Source organism: Protopterus annectens, chromosome 5.part1 (assembly GCF_019279795.1).
Source record: "Protopterus annectens isolate FY-2018-M chromosome 5.part1, PAN1.0, whole genome shotgun sequence".
In the NCBI taxonomy this organism is placed as follows: Eukaryota; Metazoa; Chordata; order Ceratodontiformes; family Protopteridae; genus Protopterus; species Protopterus annectens.
Window position 1 is genome coordinate 645,413,574 of NC_056736.1, and position 18,859 is coordinate 645,432,432.

The 18,859-nt window shown below is 42.6% G+C and overlaps 1 protein-coding gene across 1 annotated transcript in view; it reads right to left on the reverse strand.

Moving 5' to 3' along the window:
* The window catches only part of SLC46A3 (solute carrier family 46 member 3), a 409,772-nt gene that overhangs the window by 229,555 nt on the left and 161,358 nt on the right, over positions 1 to 18,859 (reverse strand). The window contains exon 3 of the mRNA XM_044073266.1: positions 5,499 to 6,366. Coding sequence (XP_043929201.1) covers positions 5,499 to 6,366 — 868 coding nt within the window. The remainder of the gene's footprint in view (positions 1 to 5,498; positions 6,367 to 18,859) is intronic.

The following is an 18,859-nucleotide window of genomic DNA, read 5'->3' on the forward strand; positions in this document are numbered from 1 at the left end:
GTAATCTAACGTTAGTATACATAACCTCATGATGGTTGAAGTTATAGCAAACGGGCTTAGAAGCTTACATATGATGATATCTCAACACCTAGTCTTAATCTATGCTACGACATGGTCATTACAGGTCTCAGCCATGCCACCTTACCATTCAGCAGGATCTCCTCCCTATTACAAACTGGCTTAACTCTGGCAAGCGTCTATTAAACCTAAACAAAAAACAAATGTCAAGCTCTTTGGCTCCAACAAAACGTCAAAGACCGCCCAACAAATTTTACCATTCTTGACCATCACCAAAATCATCCCGAAACCACTTCCTCATTCAAATATCTTGCTCTCTGGCCCAAGTCAGTCCTTAACTTTCAACTTCACATCTAGAAGACCAAAGCTAAAAGCAAAAACTCTTCTTGGTATGTAAAATTTCACTTTTTCTTTAGCCAGTTAAGCAGGGAAGCCATAGGGAAAGACATACTACTAGCACAACTCAAATATACACTCTTGACTAATTGCTACAGTTTCCACATGAAAAAGCACAGTTGTGTTAAGTAAACTTATCATAAGAGTACATATTCTACAGATCACTGCTGCAGTAAGCCAAGATATATGGGTTACATTCCTGCACAGGATACTGCAACAGCCAGCTGGTCCAAAACTTAAGGAGAATTTAAAATTTCAGCTTTAACATCCTCAGGAAAGATAAGCAATCAAGCAATCCTACTCACAACAGTTCCAGTGGCAGCAGCCCTGGAAGTGATATCAGCAGAATCATAAGCATGTTAGAAAAAGTGGATAGCCACTTGAGAAACAGGTTACAGGTAACTTTTTCCATCCTTGTTGGAAGGAGGAGGAATTGGTACTTACCAGATGATCAGCAGCAGCTGAGTTCACCAGAGAAATGCTGGGCTAAATTAGGGATTAGTACATAAAAAAACCTATAAGGTTGAGGAACTTTATAGAATCTGATTTTTCGGTGGTAACAGCTGTAACAAATACTTCATTCAATGCTGAAAGAACAGGAGTAGGCATAGGTTCAGGAAAATCCAGTTGCAATTAAGTCATACTTCTTCAGAAACACTGGAATGTCACTAAATTCCCAGAGAAACAACAGATTCATTCTGGAAATAGTTTCAGAAAAAGAGAACACTTCTAAGGAACTGGCAGAAGCCACACTTTCCTCAGACCCTGAATCAGATACCCGAGGGAAAAAGTAGAAGTTGTCCCCACACAATTATTCTATGTCTCAAAATCTAGAAACTCTCCAGAAAATGAAAAATCCATTCTTCTCTTGTCAAAAAAGAAAAACTGGATGGGTCAAGAGCCTGAACTAAACTCTTGAGCTAAGCCCAATAAAATCACTCCTGTCCAAAGTAACTGAGACAGAAAAAGACATAAGTTTAACTTTTTGCTTTGTTTTGACAGGAATTTCTGAAGGAGGCCCTTTTTTCCCAGGCAAAACTTCCATAGTGACAGGCATTCCAGTCAGGCTACACAAAGGGGTAATCCCTGATCCTTAACCCAGAACTAACCAGAGTCATTCTCTCTTACCCACCAAGGGTTCTCCAACAGCCACAGAATATGTGGCTAACCCTGGGTCCATGGTGGCAGTAGGGACTACGCCAGGAAGGGTAGCTAAGGAGAAGTGTGAATGGTCTGAGGAATTAGAAATGACCACAGCAGAGTCACCCATCTGCAGCTAAAGCACTTTAGCTGCCTGCTAAGGCGGCAAAGGCTTTTTTAATTTTCTTTTTTTTTTTTTTTTTTTTGTGTCTGTTAAAATGAAGAACCAAGGAACTGGCAGATAAATCTGAGAAATATGCCCAATTCCTGGGGAAGCCTAGCAACAGTAGTTGATAAACAAGCAAGCAGTAAAAAAGTAACTTTCTCCACCAAAAAAGTCAGTGAAAAGTACTTACATGTAATCTAGCCCCCAAAAACAAAATAACCAAAGTTTTACTAAGGAAAAGGGAGTTTTAAATTAACTAGTTTTAACAATGTTTTCCATAAAAGTACAAAGTAATGCTCCTTTTTAAAATTACTAAAAGTGAAGTGACAGTCTATAAGAATACTTTTTCCCAGTATACAATAACTAATTTCACAGAAGTTCAGTTATAGTCATACAAATAACACAGGGAAAAGCTTTTTCTCCAAAAGGAATTTATCTGCACAGCCATGAAAAGCTTTAGCCAACCTTCGATCCTTGAAAGCCCAAAAGAGAAGTGCTCTTCAGTGGCAGGAGACCTCTGAAGTCCTTGGTGTCCAAATAACTCTTCTTCAACTGAACTCGAGCTGAATAATGGTTTGGGTGTACCAAGGCATCCTTGAAGCTTTGGAAGCTGGTCGGCTGCTATATCCTGTGACGGATACAACCCACAGAGCTAAAGCTACTGCAGCAGTGACCAATATAACCAATATCTATAAGGTCTCTCCAAACTACTACAAGTAAAATCTGCCAATTTATCTGTCTTGTACCTAGAACTGAACATCACTGCTCCGTTTTCAGAAAAAGTAAAGTGGTTGCCAGAGCAAGAAAGGCAAGTTCCTCTTCTCCACACTGCTATGCAAACTACTAAACAAAAACGCCTCCTAGTAATTAGCCAGTAGGTCCATAAACTAGGAAAGATCATACAACCACGGATCACATCCTAATCATGTCCCCTCTCACCACATAATCCTCTGTAATAGAAACTACTGTAATTACAGCTGTTCCATTCTCAGACAAAAACTACGACAACCAATTCCCCCGACTTAAGAGATTCTGCAACTATTTACCCAGTCATCTCACAAAGGAAGCGGACTGTAAATGCTTCCCAACATTATGTAACTTACTTCCCCCACCCCATAAATTCCTCTCCAGCACCATATTAGCCACACCATACTGAGACTGATCTTTAGTTTTTACACTTTCCCTTTCTCTTATGCCTTCTATACCCATATGCTACCTCTCCTTCAGGATTCCTCTCATCTCTTCAGCCCTCCTGCCCCCTGTTCACTACTACCTTAAATGTCAATCTGTTTGATTAAACTTATTCCTTGCTCTACTTGGATATGAATGCAGCCTCACTTACCATCACCATTTTGAAAATGGTTCTGTAAAACAACTTTTGTGCATAATCTATATTTTATTCTTTCACTATGTATAATCTGCTATAAAAACTGCTCTTTTACTTTGCATTGTATTATGTGTATGCACACTGGCTGAGCCTAATGGACCAGTGATCTACCCTGACTAACAAATCTAAATGAATGAATGGATAAGATTTTGCACATGCTCAGTTTAGCCAATTAAAACCCTCTCTTAATACTATGCAAATAACTCCAGGTTCCAGCCTATACAAATATTACATTAAGAACAAACTGACTGACCTCCATAAGTTAACTAAAACTACCTGAAGTTCTCTCATATTTTCTAATACTGATAAAACTCTGCAATTTTGTTAATGCTTTCAGAATGTTTGAAGCTATTTATTGGCAGTATCATACAACTCTCTGACTGTACTGAACACCCTACAATTTCTGATGTCCATCTAAATTCTGTGTATCATTGGAGTGGGGAATATCTGTACTTTTTTTTCACTACTGTTGACAGAAACGTCTTGTGGGAGCCTCTGACACCCTTATTCCTGCTGCGGAAATGCTGATTCCATTAATTCCTCTGTGTCTGGATGACTGTTAATTTCCTAGATTACTTTAACCCTACAAAGGAACTAAACTCCAAAAAATGGCACTTACACCCAGTCATGTATTTGATTTGGAAATTTGGATGTACTACATATCTTTTTTTACCTTTATAAATAAACAGAATAAGTTACTTGTGCTTAGAGTTTGCACTGCACTGAGGTAGAGGTTCAATGACAATGTGTGTGTGTTTGCTGCAGCAGTATAATGTGGATATTTTATGCCCTTGGTACGCAAGCTTGTGCATGAAATCATATTTATCACACTTTACACCAAGGACTAAGCCTTACGTTTGGTAAGCAGCTAAATATCTGCACTATTGTCTGTTGGATTCCTTTTTGGCTATGTTGGTGTCTGTTTCATTCTGTAACTGCAGTGTAACTATAATGTGGAGACACTGTCAGCATGGTACTTACAGCAGTTTGAATGTTTTCTTTTATAATCAAGAGTACAGAGAACAGAACACTGTGGGCCAGCTTACCGTGTGCATGTAGGACTACATAAGTGGTTATTGACTGTGACTGCTTGGCAAGTCAGGACGGGAGGATAAAGTGCACAACAGGTATTGTTATGAACGATGGTACAGTCAGAGCACGGGACTGTGCTGATGGACTTGACTGTATCAAGCCTAGGGCAATGGGACTAGAAAAACATTTTAAAAAAAACTACTTCAACTAAACATTATTCTTTTTATGTGCTGATGGACACAGAATGCGATGTGCTGAAGCGCCACTAAAAACAGCAGAGCGCGTTTGTAATGGTGGATAGAAATAATGAGTTCAGTAAAGCCACGCAATAAAGAGGTGATGTTAATAGGGAGAAGGGTGTGAAGGTGGATGTGTTGACGTGGCTTAATGTTATGATCTCTGCCTCATATCGTCAGGGAATAGGGTTCAATCCTGTCCTCCAGTCACTACAAAAGTGTGGAATTCTGCAGGTCTTTCTTGCTTTGTATAGGTTTTCTTCATATGCTCTGGTTTCCTCACCCCTCCTTAAAACATGCTTACTGACTAGCTACACTGCCCTTGCCTTTCTGATGTGGACCGTTGCTAAATAAAGTCCAAGGAGGACCTGTTCACTAAACTGGTTAACAAACATCTAAATTAAATGGCACAAGTGTTGGGGAGGGAGCATTAGTGTGGTCAGACAGCCATACTCTATGGTAGGGGACCCCAAGTAAAAGCTGGTTAGGAACCCCAAAATGTTACATCAGCCATGTATAGGTTACTAAATGCCACTAGCTTAGTTATTCCTGCCTTTTTGGATGGTGCAGTGGTGCAGCAGTAGCATTATCATCTCACAGCAAGAGGTTCTCCAGTTCGATTCTCAGCTGGAGTGCCTTCTGTGCGGAGTCAGCATGTCCTCCCTGCATTTGTGTGGTTTTCCTCCAGGTGCTGGTTTCCTCCCACTTTTCAAAGACATGCATCTGGAGAGTTTCTCCCCGGGCCTCCACTGAAAAGTAGCTTCGTTCCAAGTCAGACTTTCCCGGTAAGCAAATGTCAAATAAATAATTTCTTTTTACTGCTTCATGTTTCACTGCTTCATGTACTAAAACATCTATCTGCTCCTCTCGGCAATTTGTTATCCATCCTGCTACCAAAAACATAACATATTTCAGAGCTGGACAATGCTGTAATGAAATTCTGAAATAAAATTAAAGCGGACATTTAATCCACACCTGCCTGAAGATCCAGCTTCATACAACTCATTTCATTTACTACTAAACCTACAATTCCGTTAATACTGTTGAAAAAAATATTTAGAATCAAACTAACATCAACAAGCAGTAAAAATATATAAAAAAATAAAATTTATTGTACGCTTACCTAGAAACATTACAAGTGTGGTTTTAGCAAATGCAGTACAGATCAGCCCTCCAATAGAGGAGCACATTCCGATTAACACAATGTAGATGTTCCTCATAAAATGCGACAGTAAGGCGACACCAAGAAAGCTGGTAACAAACACAAGGGTTGACAAAGCTGAGCCATAGCCAATAAGAACTGTGTTCCAGCAGAGAGGAGTGTTCAGCTCATAAAGTGTGAAGAGGGAAGCACCGCCTACATTTGCAAAGTTGTAGGTCATGAAAGCAATAAGCATTAGAATTATTAAAAGACGTTTATTGAATGCCGAAGTTTTAAACATTAGAAATACTCCAGAAAATAAATCTTTTATATATTCCAGACTGGATGCCATTTGCTGACTTTCTTCTACATGAACAGTCTCCTCAAGAAAAAAAATAACATATATAATATTTATAAAATGAAGCAAGCTAGCAATTAAAAACGGCCAAGAAAACCCTACTGCATTTACAAAATAACCAGAAGTAAGAGATGCAATACCACCTAGTAAGCCAAATATCATGTCTACAAGTGCCATGCGCATGTTCTTCTGCTTTGGGTCGTTGCAAAGGTCAGCCACATATGCAAAGCATCCACCAAGAAAGGTTGCCAAGCCACCTAGAAATCCATTAATTAAATAAACTGCAAAAAAAGCATTGAGATCCAGTGAAAAGTATGACACACAAAAATAGATCACACTGGTGAGAAGAGCACCAAGCAAGGGCAGCAGGATAGTTATTTTGCGTCCACGATGGTCACTGTATGCAACAATGATCAGGGTAACTACCAGGCTTGGAATCAGTCCAGTTAACTCCAAATACATATAAAAGAGAGATGTTCGCTTCTGGACCTCCTGAAAAAGAAAAGAGAAAAATCAATTAAAACTCAGAAGATATGGCACTGAAATACAAGTAACACTACATCACTGCCTTAACTATCTAGAAACACCCAACGAAACATACAGAACAAACTTTTCAAATACTGACCATATTGTACATCATCTCTAACACAAACCGGAAGGCAAGAGATTAATTACTGAATGGTAATAGGTTCATAGGAGATTACTAGGCTAATGGCTTAAGAGCTGCTTCAAGCTTAGCCAATATAACTCAATTTATATATGGCCCCTAGGGACAAGAAGATGACAAATTTGTGCCTATGCCTTGAGCATCTTACAGATTGCCCCTGTCCATAAGGGACATAGACACTACCCCAGATGTGAATTTACAATTCCCCATCCAATGATCCAAACTACATTTGAAGAGGGCCAGGGAAAGTCTCTGTTTAATGTGAACAGGAAGCCTGTTCCAAAGAAGAGGCAATCTCTGAGACACATACCTGTCTATCCAGCATGTTTTGCTTGAGCTGCAGACTATGTTTAAATCCCTAGATCGGCTGACCCTCATGCTATTTCACTTGCGGATGTGTAGCAGCTCCATCAGGGCTGGATTTATGAGTTCTTGGTAAGAAGTCATAGGTCACCCCTTAATAGTTGATAGGAGACAGAGTACAGGGATACTGATTTTAGTCCATCTGCATGGGGCATGTTGTTCACACTCTATTTTCTTTATGACAAATGCATAAGGTCACTCCAGCTGCAGTAAGTGCCTAGTCAAGTACATGCCAAATAGCGCATTCTACTTGACTATTGAGGGATGAACACTGCAAAACTACAATTTTTTGGATATGGACACCATAGTTTTACTTACAAGTTGTGCCATACAGAAGGATCTTCCCACCACTATGGACAAGTGGAGGTCAGCTACTATCTATCCCTGTACCTAGATCTCTCACCTCCGAGTCTACTCTGATGTTGTAATTTGCAGGGGTATTTGACTTCCCAAAGGGTATGATAATGCATTTTTTCACATTTAGGTTTAGGCCATGGTTCTGGCACCAACCATTTCTCTGATCTAGACCCTTCTGAAGGATATCTGCATCACTGGGGATTCAGTGACTGACTGCTAGCTGAGGTCATCTGCAAACTTTGTCATCCAGAGGCCTTCCACATTAGCTCAGAGTTCAGAGAACAAACAGAAGTGGTCCCAGCACTGAGCCCTGTGGCACACCAGTAGTAACTGGCCTTTTTCTGAATCTGGATTCACCCATTTTAACCACAAGTGTAATGTCCGTGAGCCAATTGGCTATAAAGGGATTTATGCTCAGTTTTGTGAGAGTTTATTTATAATACCAGAGTGGGAATTTTATATTTCCTTGTTCAATTTTAATGGAACTAAAACCATGTATATGGTATAGGCACTATACACAAAAGAATAAATTTAAGATGAATACAAGTGTGTGTATGTGTGCGTGCGCACACATGCATATCTTGTTTTATATATTATACACACACACATATATATATATATATATATATATATATATATATATATATATATGTATGAATAAATACAGATATATTTTATATGGGTCTACTTCATATAATTGAAATCCCACTTACCTGAATTTTAAATAAAGAAAAATGAGTGCTGCTACCGTCTAAAGGTTGTAATTCCCAATGAGAAAAGTATCAAAACCAAAACTGAAGCATGCCTGTGTAGCATGTGAAAGCGCTTATTTTATCTCACTTTGTTTTACTTCGACATTAAATACTGGTTTTATAACATCGTGGTGGTTGTGTCTAGTTTTGGTTTTGAATTTTAAATAACTGAGACGACAATATCAAAGTTGCATTTGAGCGAACACTCACATTACTGGTAGTGTAACCAGGGAAAGGAAGCAGTCGGCCAACAGGAACAAAAAAGTATATACCAAAGCATGTCAAATCCATCCAAGTGGAGGGCTTTCCCCCACAACACCCTAACTAAATATACCAACTTGGAGATCGCACCATAGTGTGGAAAAGGGCAAAATCCCAAATGTTGTCCAAATGCCTTCTTTCCCTGGTTACACTATTGGTAATGCGAGTGTTCGTTCAAATGCAATTTCAATGTTGTCGTCTCGGTTATTTAAAATTCGGGTAAGTGAGATTTTGATTATATGAAGTAGACCCATTTTATCTATCTCTATCTAAGAGACTGCTTACCACCTTGCAGTCAAGTTAAAGGGAACAAAAAAAAAACACAGATGTGGCACCTATGCAGGGTAGCTTTATGAACTTACTTCCAAAACGGTAAGCACTTTCACCCTAATCAAAATGACTTCCTCAGATAAACTACGCCCACATTCAACAACCTGTTAAGAACATGTTAACTAATAAAACAGTAAAATATCAATCACAGATGGAGACAGCCGATGGCTGAAGGGAGGATGGTGACCCACTAACCAATGAGAAGTAGTCCAGTCTGGTGTTTGTCTCCACAATTTAGGAATCAGCCAAGAAATGTCTTAAAAGACTTTACCATGGAAAATAAAACAAACACTTCTTTATTAACACATATCTAACACATTCATCTCTTTATCAAAGAGACTTCATACTTATAATTACAACTCAAAAATCAAGTATCTTATATAAACATGCCTTGTGATATTAATCAGTTATAAACCGATCACCATTTTCAATAATAAAACAGCATTTACATCATCATCCTCCTCCTCCTCAACTACCTGTTCCCAATTTTTATGTGTGGTCAGGGTGCTGCCTCAATGGTCACTCTCTCACTCACTCTATTCTGTGCCAGTCACCTACCTTCTTCAGCAGTCATGCCTTCCTGCCCGTCACAGGTTTTCTCTCATGCAGTCCACCCATCTTTTAAGTTCATAGTTTCCCATGTTCATCTACGCTTACCTTTTTCCACATTCTCAAACGTGTTTCACCAAGTCATCTTGTTTTCTTGCACAACAAAGTTTCTGTCTTTGCAATTGGTGTACCCGATTCCCTCATTTCTTTACCTGACACACATCATGCAACTTTCTACCCATCTTACATACTTTGCCTCCATCCCCTCAGGTTTTCTCTGCTGCTCTGCCTTCACTGCCCAGGTTTCTTAGAGTAGTATTGTTCATACCACTGTTTTGTACATTTTAGTTTTTGGCATTCTTTTGTCATACACCACTCCTAACACTTTGTGCAAACTTTGAATCCAGCTTACACCTCCTAATTCAGACTTCCTTCTCTTCAACCAACTGTCCCACATACCCAAAGCTATTAACTTGTTCCAATATTTTACCTTTTATTTCAGCTTTCAGCTTCTTAAAACTCAAACCAAAGGGTAAAAGGGTCACACTGACATAGGTTAATAGGTTTATAGGTGTGTTCTAGGCTAATGGCCCCGGAGCCTTTACAAGCCTAGACCACAGGAGTACCCTGGCATCGTGCCACCCGACCTTAGTTCCCAGTGCCTCTGTCAAGTAGAGCCACTGGAGTGATCCCCAGGGTAAATTTTCTATTTCCCATCCACTCATCAAGATTTCTCTTGAAGAGGGCCAGTGAGGTGCTCTGTTTGACATGTATGGGAAGTCAATTCCATAGCATGGGCATTCTCTGTGTTATGAGCCTGCCTCTCCGGCATGTTCTGTTGATTGTGGTAATGAGGCTGAGGTCTCTGGAGTATGTAGTGTGGAGGGGACTGGGATTTCTTTAGATGTACCATTTCTAACAGAGCTGGGTCAGACATGGCTTTATAAGTCAAGCAGAGATCGCCTCTAAGTAGGCAATACGAGACTGAGAATAGTTGGAGTTTTTTTGAGTCTGTCCATATAGGACAAGTGCTTAAGGCTTAGGATCCACTTTGTGAGGTACTTTTGCGGCCTCTCCAGTTGTTGCAGGTGTCTAGTGAGGTACATGCCAAATGGGCATTGTACTCTATGATTGGCCTAATGAGGCCAGAGTAGAGGGAGACAATGACCTCTTTCTTCCTGGATGCCAAACTCTTAGTAATGAGATGTGCCACATAGGACTTTCTGACCACAGTGGCAATGTAGTGGTCAAAAGAGAGGTTGCTGTCAACCTGTGTTCCCAGATCTCTCATAATGCCATCTGTGTTCAGTAGACTACCATTGATGTGGTAATTCATGGGAACTGGGTTTTTCCCCAAAGGGGATGACGACACATTGGTCTCAGTGAGACCTTTCTGTAGGATGTCAGCATCACTTGGAGAATACCTCCCAACTTGCAATCATCTGCAAACATTGTCAGCCAGAGTCCCTTTGTGTTGGCCTGGACTTCAGAGAAGTAGATCTCAAACAGGAGAGGATCCAGGACCGAACCCTGTGGGACTCCACTCGTTACTGGTAGTCAGTCTGTCTTGGAGTCAGCTACTTTCACACTGTGGGTTCTAACTGTGAGCCAGTTTGCAACCCACCTGGTGATATAGGGGTTCATGCCTAGCTTGGTGAGTTTTTCTACGATTCCTGAGTGGGGAATGGTATCAGGGGCTTGGCCATATCAAGGTAGGCTGTATGAACCACCTTGCCTTCATCTACAGCTCTGGTGACCGACTCAAAGAAGTCAACCAAGTTGAGCAGGCAAGATCTATCCTTCACAAAACCAAACTGTGTGGTCCAGAGTTTGGAAATTCCCTATATCCTTGTTTATTAAGTCCATGATGATGCATTCCATAGCTTTGCATATCAGAGTCATCAGGCTAATGGGGTGATAGTTCCCAGGGTCTGTAGTCACTCTACCTTTGTGGAGAGGGAGTAGTGTGCCGTTTAGGATGGAGAAAGCCTGAGGTGAGGCTGTGACTGAATAGAGCACATAGGTGAGGTGCCTGTTCATTCTGTAGTTCATGTAGAACACAGCCAGGGATATTGTCAGGTCCCACAGAAGCTGTATTCTTGGCCTTGGACAGTGCTGTTTTAACCTGTGCAGCAGTAATACTGGGTGCCTGGCAATCTAATGGTATTGTGATTGGTCCTTTGGGAGGGGGTAAAGTAGGCAATGAATCTGTCAGCCAGTATATTGGCAATATTTGTTGGCTCAATATAGGAGGTTCCATTGTACAGAAGCTCAGAGCAAATCTGGGTATTGCCGTGGAGATTCTTTACATAACTATAGAAGGCCTTGTGGTTGTCATTACTATCTGCTGTAATTCTGTTTTCATAGCTAGCTTTAGAGGATTTGAGGGATCTCAACTTTTTGTTGAGGCTAATAAGGGAGTTTTTCCAGTCTTGGCACCTCACCTTATTCCACATCAGTTTCTCCTTCTATTGTAGAGCTTGTTTAGGGCAGGGGACCACCAGATCGGCTTCCTTTTTTTGGAGAAGAGCGTCTTGGTTTTACTGGGTATGACGAGATCCATGCATTTGAGTATATGTTCATGTATGATTCGGCAGTCATGCAACTATTCTCTATTTTTATGGGTGCTGGGAAGTTAGCCACCTCTGTTTTTAGGAGCCCAAAGTTAGCTTTAGAGAAGTTTTTCATGATGGCTACCTTTGGGGGGGGGGGGTGGATTTCCAAGGTGGTTAGTTTGTGGTCGGAGGTAACCAAGGAGGAGTTAGCTATTGGTGTAGAGCAACGGTCACCCATGTTAGTAATGACTAGGTGAAGGATGCTGCTACCTCTAGTGGGGGTAAGAATGAATTCCAGGAAACATTGGACAAGTGTAATGTACAGGAGTAGTTTTCCCAGTTAATGAAGAGGTAGTTGAAGTCGCCCGATATGAGAGTGTTAGGCTGAACCCTAATATTCTCCAGGGTGCTTGGAACGTGTAGTGCGAGTCTTGGGGCATGGTTGGGGACCTATAGCAGGCTACAACCTAAATCGCTGTCTTGCCCAATGTTGGCTGCACCTGAAGTATCTCTGATGTGTTATGTTGGACCACCAGTCTGGAGATGTGCACATCCTTTATGAATATGGAAACATGCTTGGGGACCTATAGCAGGCTACAACCTGAATCGCTGTCTTGCCCAGTGTTGGCTGCACCTGAAGTATCTCTGATGTGTTATGTTGGACCACCAGTCTGGAAATGTGCACATCCTTTATGAATATGGAAACACCACTGCCTTTGGAGCTTCGGTTTAAGTTCTGGGGCTGAAAGGTGTGGAATGAGTTATAGACTGGTAGTGCAGGGGTGCTTTCTGCTGCCTTGAACCAGGTCTCTGTTACAGCACAAATGTCGATGTTCTCCACTTTAAGGAGTGCTTCGAACGAGTCCATTTTGAGACTTAGAATTTTAGCACTGAGCAGCATGAACCTCAGATTGCATTTCTTTGTAGCTGTTACAGTGATAATTTGGTCTTTGGAACACCACCTAAAAACGCACTATAGGGGTGGCAAGAACCTTGGCCAGTATCCAGAAGCCCAGGGGTGACAGATGCAGACCATCTCTGGCGAAGCATCGAGGTCTGTCAATCATGTCATCCCAGGCAGACAGATACTGGATCCCCTTACAATGACACCAGAAACTTGGCCAATTGTTGAAATCAATCATTTTCTGCTTGTACTGTGGTATCATTCTGGGTGATGGTAGGATGCTGCACAGGGCTAGGGTCATACCTGCCTGGGCTACATAATCCGAGAGCTCCTCCATGGCTCTTTTCATGTAGTCCAGGGAGGTATGTCTCAGGTCATTCACAACCACATATTTATACCTGTTGTTGAGGGACCTGAGTGCATGCGTTATGTGGCAGATCCTGGCACCGGACAGGCAGCTGACTGTTACTTTCTCCTTATTCAACCCCTAGCGAGTGGGATATCACTGTGCCTCACTATCGAGTCACCTATGACTTGTGTTGGGCATGCTGTTTTGCCTCAGGGGCTTTGGTTGAGTAGCACACTGTTTAGGAGAGTTATGTGTCTCCTGATTAGTGTTGTGTTGTGGTGGTCGAGTGCATTTCTGCCTTGAAGGCCTCTGCTGGTTGGGTAGATTTTTATTGAGAGCCTCCGTGAAGATGGGTGTGTGGTTTGTGTTTTTATGTAAAAGCAGTGCTGGTGTGTGTTCTGGAGGGCTATGTGTTCCATGTGGTGTGGTGCAAGTGTTGACCTTCTCTTGACCAGCTATTCCAGTCTTGGCTGTAGAGTGCGTGGCTTTCAATTTGGATATGTAAGTGCATCTCTCGCAAGTCTGTGTGTTGGGAAGTAAGAGGAGAGGGTTGTTGGTGTACATGAGGCAGTTGCTACATTGCCTCAGGATGCCCTAGTTCACCAGGTTAATAGGAGAAAGCACAATGAACTGACCTTTAGACATGCCTGGAGGGGTGGGCATTAATAATAAGTACTGGAGCGGTTTCCTTGTAGAATGTTTAGTGCTGGTAGCACTTGTGTGCTACAATAATAGCTACAAGAAGTCTGGTAATGTGCTAGACTAATAAGCTAGTAAAAGTGCAGGAGAGGAGAGAATTAGCAGATCTGAGGAAAAAATTGAAGAGCAGAATTTGGCACCACTCACAAGCTTACAAACAGTCCTGGATACAGCAAATCTGTATCTGGATTAGACTAGTTACAGGAAAGGCAGGGAAAGCGCAAATGTGGGCTTTTAGACCAGAAAGTTGAAAGAGATGGAAAAACTGCCCAAATGGCCAATAAACTACAATTTCTGGGCCAGAAACCACTCCTCTTGTAGTAGATAGGCTACATAGTGCTTACCACTCCTACTAGGAATGTCAAGATGGACTCTTTCCTCAACTCTAGCTTCTCCACAATCTGTCTCACTGCAAACACAGAGTCGGTTGTACTGCATCCTGATCTAAATTTGAACTACTCCTTTGTCATTTTACCTTCTACTACATTGTGTATTCATTCATTAATCACCTGCTCCAGCACCCCAATGCCCTTTCTTTACTAGGAGGAAGTCCACATAAAATGCAGTGTGATGGGAGTCTGATACCTCTATACTGCCATAGCTGTAAATGCCCCTTCGTAGCACCACTGTACAAAAACAATGCTTATTCCATAGTTATGTGGGATATGCCTTTCTCTATACTGTAATGAGTACCCTCAAAAGCCATTTTCCGCCATCACACCCAACCTCTTGATCACATCTACTATGACTTCATCAGAGCCTGTTGCTTTCCATGGCTTCATTTTCCTTAATACTCTTGATATTTTTCCTGTGTGGGATCTCCTTCGTCCTTCATCATGGACTGTCTGTTGCAATACAGCATCTGTAGGGCGTTCATCATTCACATATTTTGTGTGAAGTATTTCTTCCTTCTGCATTTAAACATTTAACGCCCTCTGGATGGGTGAGCAGATTGCTGCTGGTGTTGCTGGCATCCTTTATGAATGATGTCTGCTGACTAGCTTATTTGTCTTTCTGTTGTGGCCTTGCAACCTGACAGTGCTTCTTTGATCCATCTGCTGAATCACTTTCCAGAAGCAGGTAGAGTTTCAGTGGCACCTTTCATTGACAATGTGATTAATCTCTTAGCCTCTCTGTTCATAGGTTCATAGGTTCATACTAGGCTATCTGCCCGAGGACATTTACAAGCCTAGCCCATCGTTTTGTGGCTTACGCCACCCCTTAAGTATGGGGAACTATACCCATTATTTTGCTGTGCTTCTGTCGAGCAGTGACACTGAGGTAATCCCTGGGGTATATTTGCGATCTCCCATCCATTGGTCAAGATTTCTCTTGAACAAGGCCAGCGAGGTGCTCTGCCTCACATATACCGGGATTTTGTTCCACAGCATAGGGAGTCTTTGGGTGATGAATCTATCCCTCCAGCACGTCCTATTAATAGCCGTGTCGAGGTTTAAGTCTCTCGCCCTTGTGGCTCTGGTGGATCTAGATTTTTTGAGGTGAAGCATATTCATCAAATCTGGGTTTGACATGGCCTTGTATGTTAGGCAAAGGTCACCTCTGAGCAAGCGGTAAGCGACTGAATAGAGCTGGAGTTCTTTCAGTCGGGCAGCATAGGACAGATTTTTGAGACCCTTTATCCTTTTGGTGAGGAACTTTTGTGGTCTCTCCAGCTGCTGCAAGTGTCGGGTCAGATACATTCCGAATGGGGCATTGTACTCAATCATTGGTCTGATGAGTGATGAGTAAAGGGAGACCATGACCTCCCTTGATCTAGATGAGAATCCCTTCATGATAAGGTGGGCAATGTAGAAGGTCTTCCTAACTACTTTAGCTACATGGGTGTCGAATGACAGACTACAATCAACCTGGGTCCCCAAGTCCCTGATAACTTCTTCTGTGCTCAGTGGATTGCCACCTATTTGGTAGCTAGGGGTAACCTTGTTTTTCCCGAAGGGTATGACTATGCATTTTTGGCATTTAACTTTAGGCCATGGCTCTGGCACCAGTTATCCGTTTCTGTGAGACCCTTCTGAAGGATATCTGTGTCAGATGTGTTTTCTACTATGGCTCCCAGTTTGCAGTCATCTGCAAACTTTGTCAGCCATAACCCTCCTGTGTTTGCTTGTACTGAAAAGTAGATGCCAAACAAGAGTGGGCCCAGGACTGAGCCCTGTGGGACCCCACTTGTGACAGGCTTTGAGTCTGACATGGCGCCAGCAACTCTGACCCTGTGGGTTCTGTCACTCAGCCAGTTTGCAACCCATCTTGTGATGTATGGGTTAACATTTAAGCTGCTGAGTTTTTCAATGATACCAGTGAGGTATTGTATCGAAGGCCTTCGCCAGATCCAGGTAGGCTGTATGGACTGCCTTTCCCTCATCAATGGCTTTGGTGACTGTTTCAAAAAGTCAACCAAGTTTAAAAGGCATGATCTGCCTTTGACAAAGCCAAACTGGGTTGGATCCAAGGTCTGCAAATTCCCTATGTCTTTATTTATGAGGTCCATTATGATCCTCTCCATGGCTTTGCAGATAAGGCTTGTCAAGCTAATAGGCGGTAATTTCCAGGGTCGGTGGAAGCACCGCCTTTGTGAAGTGGGACCACAGTTGCAGTGCGCCACTCCCTGGGTACATATCCAGAGGTAAGACTTTGATTAAATAGCTGTCCTAGTTGTGGGTTTAATTCCTCATTGAGTTCGTGGAGCACACAGCCGGGGACACCGTCGGGTCCCATGGATGCTGTGTTTTTGCTTTGGAGAGAGCAGTTTTAACTTGGGCGTTGGAAATGTTTGGGGGGCTGCAATCGTTTGGTATAGGTATCTCTCCTTTTGCGGGGGAGGGGGGGGAGAAGTTTGCACTGAACCTGTCAGCCAGTATGTTGGCAATGTCTGTAGGATCAGTAATCTTCACATCATTTTGACTAGTTCTGAGCATATCTGGGAGTTTCCTCCCAGGTTTCTAACATAGCTAAAGAATGCCTTATGATTGTCTTTTGAGTCTTTAGCTATTTTTCTCTCAAAATTTGCTTTGGATGATTTTATGAGAGCTCTTAGTTTTTTACTTATAGTGATCAAGGGTGTCTTACCTTTTAAGGATTTTGCTCTATCTTGTAGCAGCTTTCTCCTTTTGTTGTAGAGTTTGTTTATGGCTGGGGTCCACCAGAGTGGACGCTTGCCTTTGGTACAGAGAGTCTTTGTTTTGCTTGGGATTGCCTTATCCATGCAGTCCTGCAGGTGCTGGTAGAAGGCATTTGTGAGTGATTCAGCGGCTTGAGTACTGTTTTCCGCCGGCTCGGGGGCCTTAAAGGAGACCACACTAGTCTTTAGAAGTGTGAAGTCGGCTTCGAGAAGTTTTTACTGTGGTCTTTTTATTTCAGGTGGGGGTGGGATGAGGACCTCCAGCGAGATTAGTTTGTGATCTGATCTCACCAGTGAGGGGTATACTTCGGTGTTGAACATTGTGCTCCCATGTTCGTGATGATGAGATCGAGTATGTTATCTCCTCTTGTGGGGATGGTGACTAGTTGTTCCATGGCATTTGAGTTTATGAATTCCAGGAACTTTTGGGCTAGGGTGTTTGGGCTTGAGTAGTGTTCCCAGTCTATATTAGGGTAATTGAAGTCACCTAGTATGATGGTGTTTGGTGATACATTTATCCCTCTAGTGTTTTCAGGAAGGCCATGTGAGGTTCCTGAGTTTGTGAGGGTGGCCTGTAACATGCTACAATTTGCAGAGCAGTCTTGCCTATGGTTAATTGCACCTGGATGGTCTCCGATGCATCGTGCGTTGCCACCAGTCTTGAGGTGTGGGTGTCCTTGATGAATATGGATACCCCTCCTTTCTTGGTATTGTCCGGATTTTGGGGCGGGCATGATATGAGGTAAAACCTGATAGTGCTGGGGTGCTCTCAGGAGCCTTGAACCAGGTTTCTGTCACAGCACAGACATCGATGTTCTCCATATTGAGAAGGGCCTCGAGTGCGTGCATTTTGAGATTTAGACTTCTGGCATTGAGCAGCATTACCCTTAGTTTTTTCCTTTTTTGTGTTCTAGGGTGGTAGGTTTAGAATTTGAGCCTTGCCTAAAAAGGCACTATGGGGTGGCAAGAGCCTTTGCCAATATCCGGAATCCCAGGGTGACAGGTGCAAGCCGTCCCTTGGCAGCGTGGCTTGTCCAGCATGTCATCCCAGGCAGACAGACACTGGATCCCCTTTGAATGACACCAGTGGTTAAGCCAATTGTTAAAGCTGATCATCTTATCTCTGTATTGTGGCATCATTCTTGGTGAAGGTAGGATACTGCTCAAGGTCAGGGTCATACCTGCCTGGGCTACATAATCAGAGAGCTCCTCAATGTCTCTTTTCATGTAGTCCAAGGAGTGCGTCTCAGGTCGTTCACACCAGCATGGACAATGACTGAGTCATATTTGTACCTGCTGTTGAGAGACCTGAGTGCTTGCGTTATGTGGCGGATTCTAGCGCCCGACAGGCAGCTTACTGTGACCTTCTCCTTACTCAGTCTGGTGAGCGGACGCCAGTGTGTCTGACTATGGAGTCACCAATGACTAGTGTGTCTGGCATTGTGTTTGGCCTTAAGGGCTGTGACTGTTTGACACTCTGACTGTGAGGTCTATGTGTTGCAGGTGCTGTGTTCTGAGGTGGTGGTTGTTTGGGTGTCTGCTTAGGTGGCCTCTGCTGTTTTGGTAGATTTTTGTTCAGAGCCTCAGTATGTCTTTGTGTGTTTATGTGTATGATTTGAGGTTGTGATGGTACTATGTGAGACTGGGTCTATAGTGTGTGTGGTAACCTTCTCCTCCTGACTGGTCTTGCCAGTCCAATGTTGAGAGAGCTCAGCCTCCAGTTTGGCCGTATAGTTGCATCTCTCGCATGTATTTGTGTTTTGTGGGAGGAGGAGAGGGTTGTCTGTGTACATGAGGCAATTGTAACATTGCCTCAAAATTCCCAGGTTCACCAGCTGAGCAGGAGAGGACACTAGCAACTGATCCGTCGACATGCTAGAAGGAATAGACAAAAACTTTGAAAAAGATTCCGGGGGACGTGGGTGACAGAAATGTGGGTTTGCCTTTTTGGGGTACTATCTATGACAAGAGTGCCGTATCAAGGTAATAAGTACTGTAGGAGCAAGTGCTAGGTTTAACAGATAGAGAATAGTCTACTTGGAGTCAAGTAGAGATGATCT